The sequence below is a fragment of the Sipha flava genome, unplaced genomic scaffold (genome assembly GCF_003268045.1).
Source record: "Sipha flava isolate LNK unplaced genomic scaffold, YSA_version1 104_pilon_pilon, whole genome shotgun sequence".
NCBI classification, from domain to species: Eukaryota; Metazoa; Arthropoda; class Insecta; order Hemiptera; family Aphididae; genus Sipha; species Sipha flava.
Window position 1 is genome coordinate 62227 of NW_020271718.1, and position 14791 is coordinate 77017.

A 14791-nucleotide genomic window follows, 5' to 3' on the forward strand; every position below is an offset into this window, starting at 1 on the left:
TCAGTAATTCCTTTTTCTTATCCTTATTAAATATTATAGTTATAATTATTCATTATTAGTTATAACTAATAAATAAAATTAATTAATCTACGTATACATTTTTTATTTGATTGTAGTATAGGGGGGGGGGGGGAATTTCAAGGGCGGAAATATGTCAAATAGCCAGGAGCGCTGATGAACTTTGCTACGGCTCTGATTACATACATATAGTATAGAGTATGTGCACTATGTGCAGTGTGCTACTCACGTTGTATGTATTATAACCATCGGAGCCATTCTAAGGACTTTTAGGGACTGAAGAAATTAATTTGAGGGTCTCAAAATCATTACAATAATATCACAATATACAATGATAAGAAAGTAAACATAAAGTTTACAACACGTTGGTAAATATAGTTTTCCAAATATCAACCAATCAAGCTCATTTAAATGCATCGATATACTGAATTAAATTTTTAATAATTTATCAATAATGAATACATTGTTACCACATTTAATTAAAATTTAATATTTCATAAAGAAAAATAGTTTACAAATAATATATTAATATTAATAATCTCAAATGGGTTTTTATTTTTAAACAATCTGGACATTAAGGGGGCCTTATTTTAATTTTCCTTGACTGGGTCCTTAGGCAAAATGGTCCCGTTGCCCCCCCCTTCCAGTTGCATAAGCATATTTTAGGGGAGGTAAGAAGGGGCGATCGCCCCCTAAATCTGTATTTAAAGAATCGATTATATGTTAGATACACATTTCAAATTTTTAATGTGGATCATTTTATAACGAAATTAAATTACGCGTGGCTGTGAATACTGAATTATGCTTTTTGTCGGGTTCATATTTAGTGAAAAATCAAATAAAACACAAGCATAACTTTCAAAACACAGGTGTTTGAAAAAGAACTACACAAAAGTCGATTCTAAGTTGATCTGGTACTAGATAAAAAAAAAAAAACACAAATATTAAGGATTCACCTGATTTAAATATTACCAAAAATTTTACTTGTAAATTTTGAGACTGAATTAAAGAAAAAATTTGATTCGTCCTCCCCTCTAAAAGTAAGTCTATATACGCCCCTTTCCTGGTGGCGGCTCTGATAGCCACAGGCGTGTACAGATCTATACCTCAGGGTGTGCCTATAATACTTTTGGGCCCTATCTTAACAAAACGTATAGGTATATTGATAAATTATAATTTATAAATGATTAAATAAAAATAACTTTAATTTTTAATTTAATATTGTTGTAATTTTTAATTAGAGTAATATTTTAATAAAACATTGATTTGCATTCTTTTTTTGCTGTGAGATTGAAAAAAATTACTTAAAATATTCTTTATTTTTATTGACTTGATGTTGATTGTTCATAATTTTCTTCATTACATCCTTTGACATTATATTTTTTTGATGAACTGATTGCATTTTATAGTTTTGGTTGTGTTAACAAAAATCATAAAAATCATTATAGGAATATTTTTTAAAATTATTTTTTAGAATTATTGTTGCTTTGACAGTTGGTACGAGAAAACGATTTTTTTTCTTCCGTTTATAAAATATTTGTGATTGAAAATATTCTTTTTAATATTGCATTATTTAATTTACAAAGGTTCAGTGAACGTATATTTATTTTTATTCATTAAAAAAAAAACACTATAAGTAATAATACTAACGACTTGCAACAATTTAAATAAAAATAACTGATACACAGTGGCTATAACATTAATAACACAAGATCTTTGCAATGTACACACGTTACTGCACGACTTTGTTCGATTTTTCGATTAATATACCTATTATACCAAATATCGTTATGTATAAATAGTACTGTATATTGGTAAACTATTCGTATTTAATATCGGTTTCGTTAGAAGTCTTGCACATAAGTTCGTAGCACATGAATATATATATACTATATGACATGTCTTATTTTTTTTTTTTTACTCTTAGTTTACAATTTTTATGGAAGTAACGGGATTAAAAGCGTCCCGTTCTTAGTTTGTCGGGACAACGGGCCATAATGATAAAAAAGGAACAATCCCGTTTTAAACGGGAGATATGGTTACCCTAGTCTAGATCCATCATAGAAAATACCACGAAATATTTTACGCAAGACTGTTGACATAATTTTTTGATTTTTCTACGTATATAGTAATTCACATGTTATAAAGGATTTAACAAATATTCATAAGAATAAATTAAAATATAAAATAAAATACTTTACATGAGTAATTTTAATAGTTATATTACACTATATAGAACAATTAGTAGGTTACAGTATAATCTGTATTCACAGTAACTTTAACATTGAACCATTACAGTTTTTAACAAACTATAAGTAGTGAAATATACATAAAATATAAATACATGGTGTAAAAAAAACTTGTTGCCTATAATATATTATCAACTTCAATTTATGTTTATGTCAATTCTATTCTACTAACTACACCGAAAAGAATAAATAATACAGTTTCATGTTTAAGTGGTTTAAATTTTAATAGTGTTATTGCAGTAGCTGAAACATAATATTGATGGCCCTTCTTATTATTCTAGTAGACCATTTAGTTCAATAAATCTTCACGTAAAGTATGTTGAGTAAAGTAAGAAGGTACTTGTTTTAAGATAAATATGTACAAAATATAGTATAATGGACTCTCACATTTTCAATCAAAGTTAAAAAAAAATAGTAGGTACATGATCTGAAAAATAATTTTAATAATAAAAAGTACATAAAATAAGATTTTTCTGTTATTTATTAAAAATTATATTGTCCAAATGATAGTCTTAACGACCGATGCACGTATGAAGTTATTCTCGAAAGTTTTCCATCCTTATAGTTAGCGTACCGAATGAAATCGAGGTGGTTTCTTGACGGATATCCTCCTTTAGTTCTTCAATGGTTTCTGATACACACAACTTCTATTTTAATGAAGGTTTCCCGGTAAAAATTGACACGAAATAACAATTATATTTTACGTCTCCAAATATTGACATCAAATTTTTATAATTAAATTATTATTACATATTTGGTTGTATTTAATTTTGGTTGATATCCAAAGAAGTATTCTTAATTATGTAATATTTTTTTCAACGAATAAAAAAAAAATGTGTGTTCTGTCATAATAACGTTAAAGTAAATAACTTCTTGGTACTTAATCAAGATATATATTAGCTATAGCTGAAAACAATTTCATTTACAGTTACTATGAGATGTAGATTGATGATTTAAATTTTAGAAACAAAATCTCTGCATCTCCAACAGTTATATTTTAATGACTGTTTTGCACATAATAATGGTTTGGCATTTAATATTATATTTAAAAAGATATATATTTTACATAAAATACTAAAAGATAAATGAAATAAAAGCCAGCCAAATATATATAATGGACGTAAAGTTTAATTTTTTTTCGATCTATACGACCATTTACGTTGGATGTCTGCCACGTGTGGCCTTATTTGACGTTCCTCTAACTTGTAATGTACAGTTCAGGAATGCGAATTGAAAGTTATTCACGCTATTCCTGTTTGGACATTGTTCTATTTGGCCCGGCGTAGCTGAGTCGTGTTAGTGGTTAATAAATGATATATTCATTTTTTTGAATTTTAATGATTAGAAAATTTGAATGGTTTAAATGTTAGTAACCACTTATTTAAACACGTTTGAAATCGATAAAATTAACTGTAGTATACGCATTAAAATCAAAGACAGTTTAAAATAAATAGTTAGACAGCTCATATAATATAATATTTACAATATTTCGAGATACGACTTAACATTATAATTTTTAAAGTTAAACTGCGTTATAGCTACTTTGTTCGGCCTATCATACTCAAAAGTGAAAAACTTATAAGCGAGGTCAAAGGACTCCTCCGACCTAGGTGTATGTTATTTAAGTATATTTATAATAAAGACTATATAGTTAAAATGTTGCCCCAAACATATGACCACCCACCCACTAGGCGGACAATTGACGTGTTCAAGTGGCATGCAAATAACAGACGAAAAAACGCACGTTGCGGCTAACGACCATGATATCTTTACACATTTTGTTTATAACTCGAGAATATTATGCGTATGTATCGGTACTACATCAGTTACTATATTTTACTTCGTATACATGGGTGTTGTGTTACGGTTAGGAAAAAAAATCATCCCTCGGAGCAGACGTCGGATTTTTTATGATTATTAATAAGGGATAGGGTACGAAAATAAGCAATCTGTCTGCAGAATGTATACATTATACGTTGCGTATATACTATAGTATACACTATATAGTAAAACATGCCACGAGGTGCGTATATCGGGGAGCCGTAAAAAATAAAAAAAATAAAACAGGATCGAAACAGTTGGCCAGATGATTTACCGCCGGCGATGATATATATGTTTCTTTTTATCCTTTTAGCCCAGACCGAACGAACCCATCACGTCTATCACTTGTATTTGGAAGTAACGTTATATGTACGGATCTACGATTTTGCTATAATGATGTTTAGTTTGTGTTTGGAGTTTAAACGATTTAAACGATTTGATTTTTAAACATCGACAAAACATTTATTTTTTTTCATACAATTGTATAGCAGAACAATTTTGGTTGAACTCAAAACACGATTTTTGAAATAAACGAGAAACAATTATAAATATCGTAAATTGTTATAAATAAATAGAACCTATGGCAGTTTTATTTTAAGAAACTATTATTTTTAGTTCAAGCCTTATTATTCACTACATATTCGTCCTCTTTTAAAAATACGAATTTGAAATCTCTTTCAAAAAAAAATTATAATTAAAATCGTTTGGAGATACTGTACTCATTTTTATGAGTAGGATTAACATATATTATGTTTATTCGATAAGAAAAATTAATAAATAATTATTGAAATAATACTGTGGCACATGGTGTTTGAATAATAAATTGTAAATATACTTATGGAAATAATAGGTGTAGTGTCAGTACCTTTATTGAAATAAGCACCATCATTTTATAAAATCCTGAGTAGGTACACCATTCAGTTATTTTTATTGACATATTATATATATACACATTTTAATATTATTATTTAATCTGTGTGACGAAAAAAAATAAGTATTTAGACCGGAGATCACCAGCTAAATGAATTAGAAATGTTCATATATAGTCGTAGTGCTACACAAAAACTACCATACGCTTTGCGGTGACCGTAAACACCATCGTAAGTTATACGTTCGGGGTGGCCAGGCCCATAAATCAAAATAATATGTATATATAATGTGTATATATATATATATATATATATTATTTATTATACATGTTGCTTGTTCATATACATGTTTGTTAGTGTAAATAAATAAGTGCAGTTTATTATATTTACATTTTAGATATCTGTATAACCTGGTTATTCTATGAAATATAGTAAAATTTCAATTTTATGCAGTAAAGTTATCCAAACAAATTGATAACTGGTCATGATTTTTGGAAGCCGATGTTAACATGAATGTATCATACAAATATTTACAATCCATTACCAGAAACTGAAAGAAATTATTTTCCATAAGAAGTAGTTATGTTCATAAAAATTCTATAAATTTACTCTGTCAACTATCAGCCTTACACCTTTTTTATATTTTCAATTTTGATTTTGCAAATAATTTACATTGGTTGTTTTTTAAACGTTAACAAATTAAAAAAATATTCCAGCCATTTAATAATAGATTCATTTTTGACAGTGAAAATAATTTTAAGGTTTTTAGCGATTTATATACATAATATTTATTTATATAAATACATTAACTATCAGATATATTATATTATATTATATATTATGGTGAATCAAATAGATCTGAAATGACCAAGGGGACGCCCAAGGCAAAGATGGCTAGATGTAGTTAGAAGAGATATAGAGGAGTTAAAACCGGATTGGAATGGAAACTTAGATCTAGCCTACGCAAGAGATGTTTGGGGAAAACTGGTGTTAGAAGCAAAGAGCCTAAATGGCTCGTGAAAGCTAATAAAAAAAAAAAAACTACAGAACTTATTTATAATTTAAAATATTTATGGTCGTTTGCGGCTGAATAAGATTTACACAGAATGCATGGCGTTATTCTATAAGACCAAATAAAATTGTTGTATAGGTTTTGTTGTTTTAACTCAACTAAACGATGGGTTTATCATATTTTATGTTTAAGAGCATACTAATAGCATATCAATAGCGGCCAGACACAAGTTTTTACTTATCTTCTGATCACATAAAATTATACTTAACTATATTCTATACCAGAGATTCTCAAACTTTTATAAACACTGTACCCTTTTTTACTAATAAACTTTTAATGTACCCCTCTTAGATAGTAAACTAAAATATATATAAAAAATTCAAAGACACACATATAATGCAAAAAAAAAAAAATAAAAAGAACACCATAATGGTTATTTTTACTGATTATATGTATAAATAATATGGCTTATGGTGGAGGGGCATGGCCCATTCCCTTAATAGCTATGGCATTGCGTATTTTAGTAAAAAATGCTGCAATCGACAGTATATACTTTTATAATGATAACTAACAAAAACATCTATTACATTTTATCAAATGAGCTTATTAATTATGACACTTGGATGTTTACCACCTTAATTAAATAATAAAATGATACAATTAAAAGAATAATAATAATGAAATATAAATAGGTATTTTTTTAAAACGAGAATAGTCATTACAAAGGTAATAGCATTGTTAAACGTAGGACAAATCAAACAAATGTTGGGCAGTCCTGTCCAATGTAGTACGATTGGCAACCTTAGCATAGTTTAATGTCGTACCAATATAATTTTAATATATTTGACTGTGTACTTGGTATAACAGCAGACGCGTTCTGTGATCAATAATCAATCAATGATGAATTAAACGGTTCGTTACAGTATCGTTTTAAGCTTTAAATTCGCAAATGTTAACTTGAATTGTTGAATTTTTTCCAGTATTTAAATTTAAAAGTTTGTTGGCCAGACTCGTACCCCTTAAAAAATGTCGAGTACCCTCAAGGGGTACACGTACCACAGTTTGAGAACCACTGTTCTATACTAAAAATTAATTTTCGTTCGATGATAAACTGATAAAAAAACATAATTCAACAAATTTACGCAATTCAACGACATTGTTAAATAAATAATTCAAATCGATCTTTGGTGTTTAGAAATGAATGAAAGCTTCAAGCTCACTTAAAAAATGTTTACTTGATTCAATAAGTTCACGTAGGCAACTTTTTTTTGCATTACTATAGCTTGATAAATCAAATTTGCTCAGATACTCCTCGACTTTAATTATTTTTTCTTTTTATTTATAAAAAATAATTTATACTCAATAATAAATCTAATTAAAATCTAATTACCATCAAAACGTTAAGATTATCATAAAATTATCTTGGTTATTAATTATTTTATTTGATTTACCTAATTGACTTAATATAATTACTCTATAATAATTGATTAAAGCACATATATATTATATTACCTACTGTATTATGAAATTATTGTGCTGTCTTTCCTACGACCAGTGTTGCGCAAAGATAACTAAAAATTTATCTAGATAAAGATAAAAGATAATTAAAATCTAAATTATCTAGATAAAGATAAAAGATAAAACAAGATTTATCTGTATAAAAAAAAAGATAAATTATTTTTAAACTTTATTACATAATAAATCTACACTTTTTTTTTTATAAATTAATATTTAAAAAATTTAATTAAATAAAAATGAACTTATTTTTGATCTAATAGATACCTCCAATATAAACAATGAACAACAAATATTTATATTATGTACATTTATGAATAGGAAATAAGTAATACATAATAAGTACTTAAAAAAAATATATTCTTTGTAGGTAAGAATATTATAATTTTATAAAACAATTCATTATAATTTATATACTAATTATTATGGAGTAATTACATACAAGTATTATCCATTATCAATAGAAAAAAAATGTAATGCTCAAATAATACTATACATTATACTAAATATATTAATAAGTCATAAACATTCAATGTATTAACAACAAAATTAAAAATAGGGTAATAGAGATACTGCATTTGAAAAATTTAACTGTTTAGTTATGTAGGAATTGTTATACTAAAGTAAAATGCTCCTAAAAAGTCAATAAAAAGGTCAAAATAATCAATCAAGTACAAAAAAAAAAAAAATAATAATAATACACATTGTACTGATTTCACGTATAATGTGAAAAAAAGTAATGAAATCTGATTATTTTAAGGTAAAATTAAGAAATCTAAAAACTCATTTTCCCAATATTTTAGTTTTTGGAGATACTGTCTTTCTCTTTAGGAAGGCAGTAGGTATATATATATATATATATATATTAGTAAACCTTGGTTAAAAAAATCAAAACATTCAAGTCATTCGGGGAAAATAATTATTAACAGAGCCCGAGACAGAGCCTAACACAGGTGTTTTAACTTATAAGTACCGACCTATCGAAATCTGTAAACAATATTAATTGAATTAAAAGTGTATTATAACTATGTACCTTGAAATTGTATATTTTTTAGGCCCCGATGATAATTAATTATTATTATTTAAATAGGTACCTACCTTAATGTGACTTAAAAAATTTTCAGTTGATCCTTTATGACCATGCACGATTTTAGGACAATTTTGGCACTGTGCGAATATTTTATTTTTATCATTGTCTTCTACATTTATTATTTTAAAAAACTTGCCATTAAATATGTAACATTTTGATTTTTCTATTGTTTCCGAACTGTGTACTGCAGGATCGTCTTCACTCACATTGTTTTGTTTTTTTGTGCTTCGATTAATAAATTTGTCCATTATGTTAAAATTATAAATCAAATCAAATATTAGGAAACTAAACAGTAAACACAATTTTAAACAAAAATGAATGTTAACCAGCTTCGTCACACACCACGCTCGGCAATCGGCATACTCTGATGACTGATACACTGTCGTCACTCGTCTAGTCGTCTATCATGGGTACTGTGACCATTTGATATTATTAAGAATATAGATATGTATTAATATTTTGTTATTGTTTTCGTAGAATGGATATTATTTTTATATTTATCAACAATTTCAAAACTATAGTATATGATATACGTATTTAATAATAAACAGTGTGCAGTGTGCACTAATATAGGTATATACTATATTGAATTTATACACACAGCACACTCATAGAAACAAAATATCATATTCCTAGGTAGTAGGTACTTAACTATAATAGTCTTAATCAATATGGATTTATTAATATAACTATATATCGTTATATTAAAATACCACTTCGGGAAATCTGCATTCATTTATATTACCTATATTAAGAAATTTCGAATTGAACACAAAAGAATATAATATACATGACATTCACATTAGTTATAACTTATATGTGAGCTAATCAAAATGTCATTGTTATATAATATATACTTAATTGTGCCTGTTTGTATAGGTAGTGTGTGTATTATGCGCATTTTAATATTATCCATAATAATAATTATGGTCTGTAGAGTATGGTCTACACAATGTCACAACTCACAACGTTGCAATCTATTCGGCCGTAGCCCGTATTTATAATATATATATATATTTGTACAAGAATGGTTAATTAATTGTATATACATGGGTTTTAAGTTTTTAACTTCCAAGTTCTATTTTTCGAATAAATTTATTTAATTATCTAGATAAATTACATTAGATAACTCAAGAATTCATCTAAGATAATTCATCAGATAACTAATTTTTTTATTATCTAGATAAGATAAAAGATAATTAATTATTTATCTAGATAATTTATTTAGATAATTTATCTAGATAATGCTCAACACTGCCTACGACCCGTTGCTATGAATACCTTAAAATATTTTTTTAAATACATTTGCGCCAATGTTACAGTGTACAACGTACAATATTGGTAATTTCCAATTTTTCTAATTCAGATTAAATTTTGTCGAAGTAACTGCAATGCAAAGTTTCTCCAATCTCCACAAACAATCCTTCTTTACAACCTTACGTACATTTATTGTAACATTTCTTTTTATCGATTTTGTTTTTAAAAACAAATAATTGATTAAAAAGAAAAATACTAAATTTGAGTGTAATGCAACTGTTATATTTATAATTTTATTGAAAACCTATGTATTTTGTGTATTAGAATTTTAACAGAGTGATAAAATAAAATAATAAAATTATAAAAATTATATAAATTTCATAAAATATAAAATATTGAGTATTTTTTGAAATCATAATTGTATTAATTTTTAATTTTAGGTATCATACGAAAAATTTAAATATCTTTTTTTCTACTACAAAAAAAGTTCGAATATATATAGGGAAAATTATTTATTTTTTAGATTCAGTTTCAAAATGTTTAAAAAAAATCTGTAAGTAAAGAATCAGATCATTAACAATTTGTTGAGCCTACTAAGAAAAAATGATAAATATTTCTTATGAATTAGATATGGATATTGATCATAATCAGGCCAAACACGAGTTTGCCATTACCTACTATGTACTTACTATGTACTTACTACTTACTATTACCTTATCATTACTTACTATTTGTGTACTAGCAAAAGATCTAACCTAATTTTGAGTCAACTTCATTTTAACTTGACTAAAATAAAAATGTATAACTTTATTTTAACTTTTGAATTTTTATTTTTATATATGAATCTCGTTAAGAAATATTTTAAAATTTATGTAAGTATAAATTTACATTTTATACTTGTTACTTGTATGTAATAAATAGTAAATTGGAATTTACAAAATATTTTTTTTATTTAAATATGCAACCAACATTTTTTTGAAGAGTTACTATTATTGAAATAAATACATTTAATAAAATAAAAGGATATATGTTTTACTAATGTTTTACAAAAGTTGAGTTGTTCACTTACGTTATGTCAGTATTCTCTTAAATAAATCTTAAAATTTATTTTCTCAAATATTTAGTTTAAATTGTATAAATTTGTATGTCCACTCACCTTACTTTTATAACTTGACATAACTTTGAATATAAAAAGAATATCACTATTCAACAGTCCATACGCGAATGATTGAAAGTTAAGTTCTTCGGCTAATGTATTCAATGAAAAGTAATTTTTTTTAATTCTTAGACTATATACAAATACTATCTTATGATTTAGTACAGAATTTGTACAAATTGGTGTGCACTGTGCATACTCATGAAATTCATATTACTTCGCTTCCAAGTTCATACAGCGATTTTCACACTCAGACCTTTCCCCAATTATTTATGAAGCTTTTATTATCATTTAATTCGTTCATTAGTGTGCTATGTTTCAGTAATAGACTTATCAATCTAGTAATCACATTTCACAGATAGAAAAAGTTCAAACATGTTTTCTTTGTATGATGTATGATGTATAAAAAAAACATTTTTGAACTTTTTCTACCTGTGAAATGTGATTACTAAATTGTTAAATCTATTACTGAAACATAGTACTCTAATGAACGAATTAAATGATGATAAAAGCTTTATAAATAATTGAGGAAATGTCTGAATGTGAAAATCGCTCTATGAACTTGGAAGCAAAGTAGTATGAATTTCGTGAGTATGCACAGTGCACACCAATTTTATACAAATTCTGTATTAAATCATGAGACTAAAATACCGTATTACCATCGGATTTTTGGGGGATGGTGTTGGGAAAACATTTCTCGCCTGAATTTTTGTTTAAAATACAAAAAATTAATTCATATAAAAGTGTATAGACATTCGTACAATTTACATAACGGATATTTAATATAACAAAATATTGGGATGTATTGGGAGGAAAGCTGAGGTATCGGACTTGCGTTCTTTACAAGTAAAACTAGCGTTTTAGTAGATTTTGATCTTTTAAATATTTTCTCTAATTTTTGGGTGGGTGAAAGGGCCTTATTATAATTGAAACACCTGTCTTAAACCAAACTTGGATTCACTGGCTATAACTGATCATTGTTCCACAAACCACAAATAAATATAGCACCAACTGTATAGTACGTAAACTGAAAACAATTTTATAATAATTTCAGATAAGTAATAATATTTTTTTATGTTGATAATATTAATAATCGTTTGTTGTTTGAGTATGTACTTATAGAATAGTCATTTAAGACCACAATATGTAAGAATTCATATATCTAATTTCAACTATGGAGAATTCTTTACAAAAAATTAGTTTTACATTATACTTAGGAAAATGTTAAGTTATTGTGATACTTTTATTATATATTGTAGGAATTTGCCAATATTAATTCATTAGTTATAACGGGTTTTACCCATTTACACAATCCTATAAATTTCAAGTTATGATCTTACTATCTTAACTTGGTTTGAAAATTATAAAAATTAAAAATAATGATATGACGAGTTTTCGATTATTAAATAATGAAGTTTATAAAAAAGGTTATAATAGATTTTGGAACTTCAAAATTAGAAGGTTTACTTATATAATTACTATTCGGTTTATAGCAAAGACGTATTTAGTTTTAACGCCTCAGGTAGTTTTATTGTCACCCCAACAGACGTTTTATACGATTTTTCAAGAAAGATAATATTTATTATCTATGAATTTTACGCGGTCAACTCTTGATAATATTATCTTGAAAATAAAAATCGCAGTGTGGTCACTATGCAAAATCTTAAAATTTTCTGATTGACAAATTAAAATGGATGATAGATTATGGTTATAAAAAAAATGCTGGCTCCTGGAGTGATGGTACCCCCTCACCGCCCCTTAAATACTTCCGTGGTATATAGTCACAACAATAGTAAAATTCAATGATCGTGACTTGTAACAATTTTTATTATTTTTTATTGCCATAATAAAATAATAAAATAAAACAAAAATTAGTAAATGGCTAATACTCGCAAATAAATATATAATAAATATATATAAATATATATATATATATATTTTATTTTATTATCAATTTCATTTTTTTATAATTTTACGATTCATCAATAATTAATAATATGTTGTTTCTTTATTTGAGTTTCAAAACATTTGAGTTTGATGTATGCAGGTATTTATATTTTATTCTATAGGTAGTTATTTTTTGAAGTTACTTATTATAAATAATTTGTTGAATGCTTAAAAATATTTTACCAAAATTAAAAAGATGAGCTGCAGATGGCTTGCATCTATTCTTACTGTACATTTTGATAATAAAACATAATTCTCCAATTAAAGTCATTTTCATGATAATTAACCACGGATAAGCCAGTTGATAATTCTGAAACAGTGTAAACATTTCGTAATATACAATTTATTAATTATTATGAATTACTAATTTATAATAATGATAAACGAAATAGCAAACATCGAGACCGCTACTGACCGTGACCTATGGAAGGGATTAGTAGAAGTTGCAAAAGGTCTTAATAGCCCATACACAAAAACAAAAAAATAAATATTAATTACTAAAATAATTTACCGTTATAAATATAGCAATCAATACCAATGCATCACATATTGTCAATACCATCACGTAAATGGATCCCCAATGATCTTTGAACTTGCATTCAACTGAAAAGTATAATAAGTAATTTGGTCATTTTTATAAAATTTATATTGTATTCTTTACTCTGTATTTTTTTTTTTTATACGGGCTCATTAATTAATTTAATAAAATTATAATTAATTCATTTAAATATTCACAAGCTATAAAATATTACATTTTGTGATTGATTTTCAAAAATATTTAACTCAAATCATACAGTAAATCTGTACATATTTTTACTCACGAAATTCTCGAATCCGTTTCTCTACTTTTGGTATTTTTAAAAATCCAACATAATTTTTATTATGTTTACTAAATAAACACTTTTTTTCCAGAAAAGTATGTATTTTCTGTAGCTATTAGAAATAAAAATGAAATTTATATATACAATTATATTAATATACAAACACTAAGGAAACATCTTAAAAAAAATGTCTTATTAATATCTCTATTTTCCACGTTTATTAATATTAGAGTAAAAACTTTTTTGAGAACTAGTAAGAATATATGTGTTAAGACAAATAAAATAAAACAATGTATTTATGTGGATCAAGCTAAAGGTTTCGTAAGATTTTAAATATTCAACATGATTTATGTACATATGATTTTATATATATTATTTTCATATTACATTCATTTGACCCAAAAAAATAAAATTTATGTCTATGATTTTATGGGATGGCAATTATTTTTTTGATCACTATATATTGAATGGTATTATTCTGACAGAATTATATAATAAATAATTAATATAGAATAAAGATTAACATAGAAAATAATATAGAATAAATAATTAACAGGCTTAAATATAAAATTACTACAGAAATATGAAAATCAAGTTTAAATGAAAACAATTATTTTATTTGTTTCTTACCAACGACGACATAATAAAGAGGATGATATACCAGTTTGTATATGATGTTGATTGAGAAGTGACCATAGTCCTTTTGATCTATTTGTAACATATTTCATAAAATGTATTCCTATATTCAGGTATTTTTATAACTGAGAAAAACTTACTTTATATATTTGAAGTTGAATTAACATATATTCACAATAATCAATCCAATGGTCAATATAATTTGAAATGTAGTATTCCATTTAAAAATTAATTATCTTAACTTTTTTCCGTTATTTCAATGATAATTATAGAAATTAAACAAATCTAGTTTCAATATTATTTGGTTTCTATAGTACCACATTTAACTCATACCTACAAAATTACAAAATATAATTTTATTTTTTTATCTGTTACGAATCTTAATGTATTGGAGACTACG

General features: G+C 25.8%; 1 protein-coding gene across 1 annotated transcript; it reads right to left on the reverse strand.

Moving 5' to 3' along the window:
- Positions 1 to 8851: 8851 nt before the first annotated feature.
- On the reverse strand, positions 8852 to 14476 carry LOC112683725. Its single transcript, XM_025554885.1, has 4 exons — positions 14386 to 14476; positions 13446 to 13537; positions 13118 to 13244; positions 8852 to 8859 (listed from the first exon to the last, which is right to left on the reverse strand). Exons 1-4 carry the CDS (start codon positions 14474 to 14476, stop codon positions 8852 to 8854), a joined length of 318 nt encoding a protein of 105 aa, XP_025410670.1.
- Positions 14477 to 14791: the final 315 nt, after the last annotated feature.

Excerpts from the sequence above, each read along its gene's own strand:
- LOC112683725 (XM_025554885.1), bottom strand. The coding sequence starts at position 14,476 with ATGTTACAAATAGATCAAAAGGACTATGGTCACTTCTCAATCAACATC. Across the intron at positions 13,538-14,385 it reads TCTTTATTATGTCGTCGTTG|TTGAATGCAAGTTCAAAGAT; the intron begins GTAAGAAACAAA and ends TATACTTTTCAG. Across the intron at positions 13,245-13,445 it reads TGATTGCTATATTTATAACG|AATTATCAACTGGCTTATCC; the intron begins GTAAATTATTTT and ends ACACTGTTTCAG.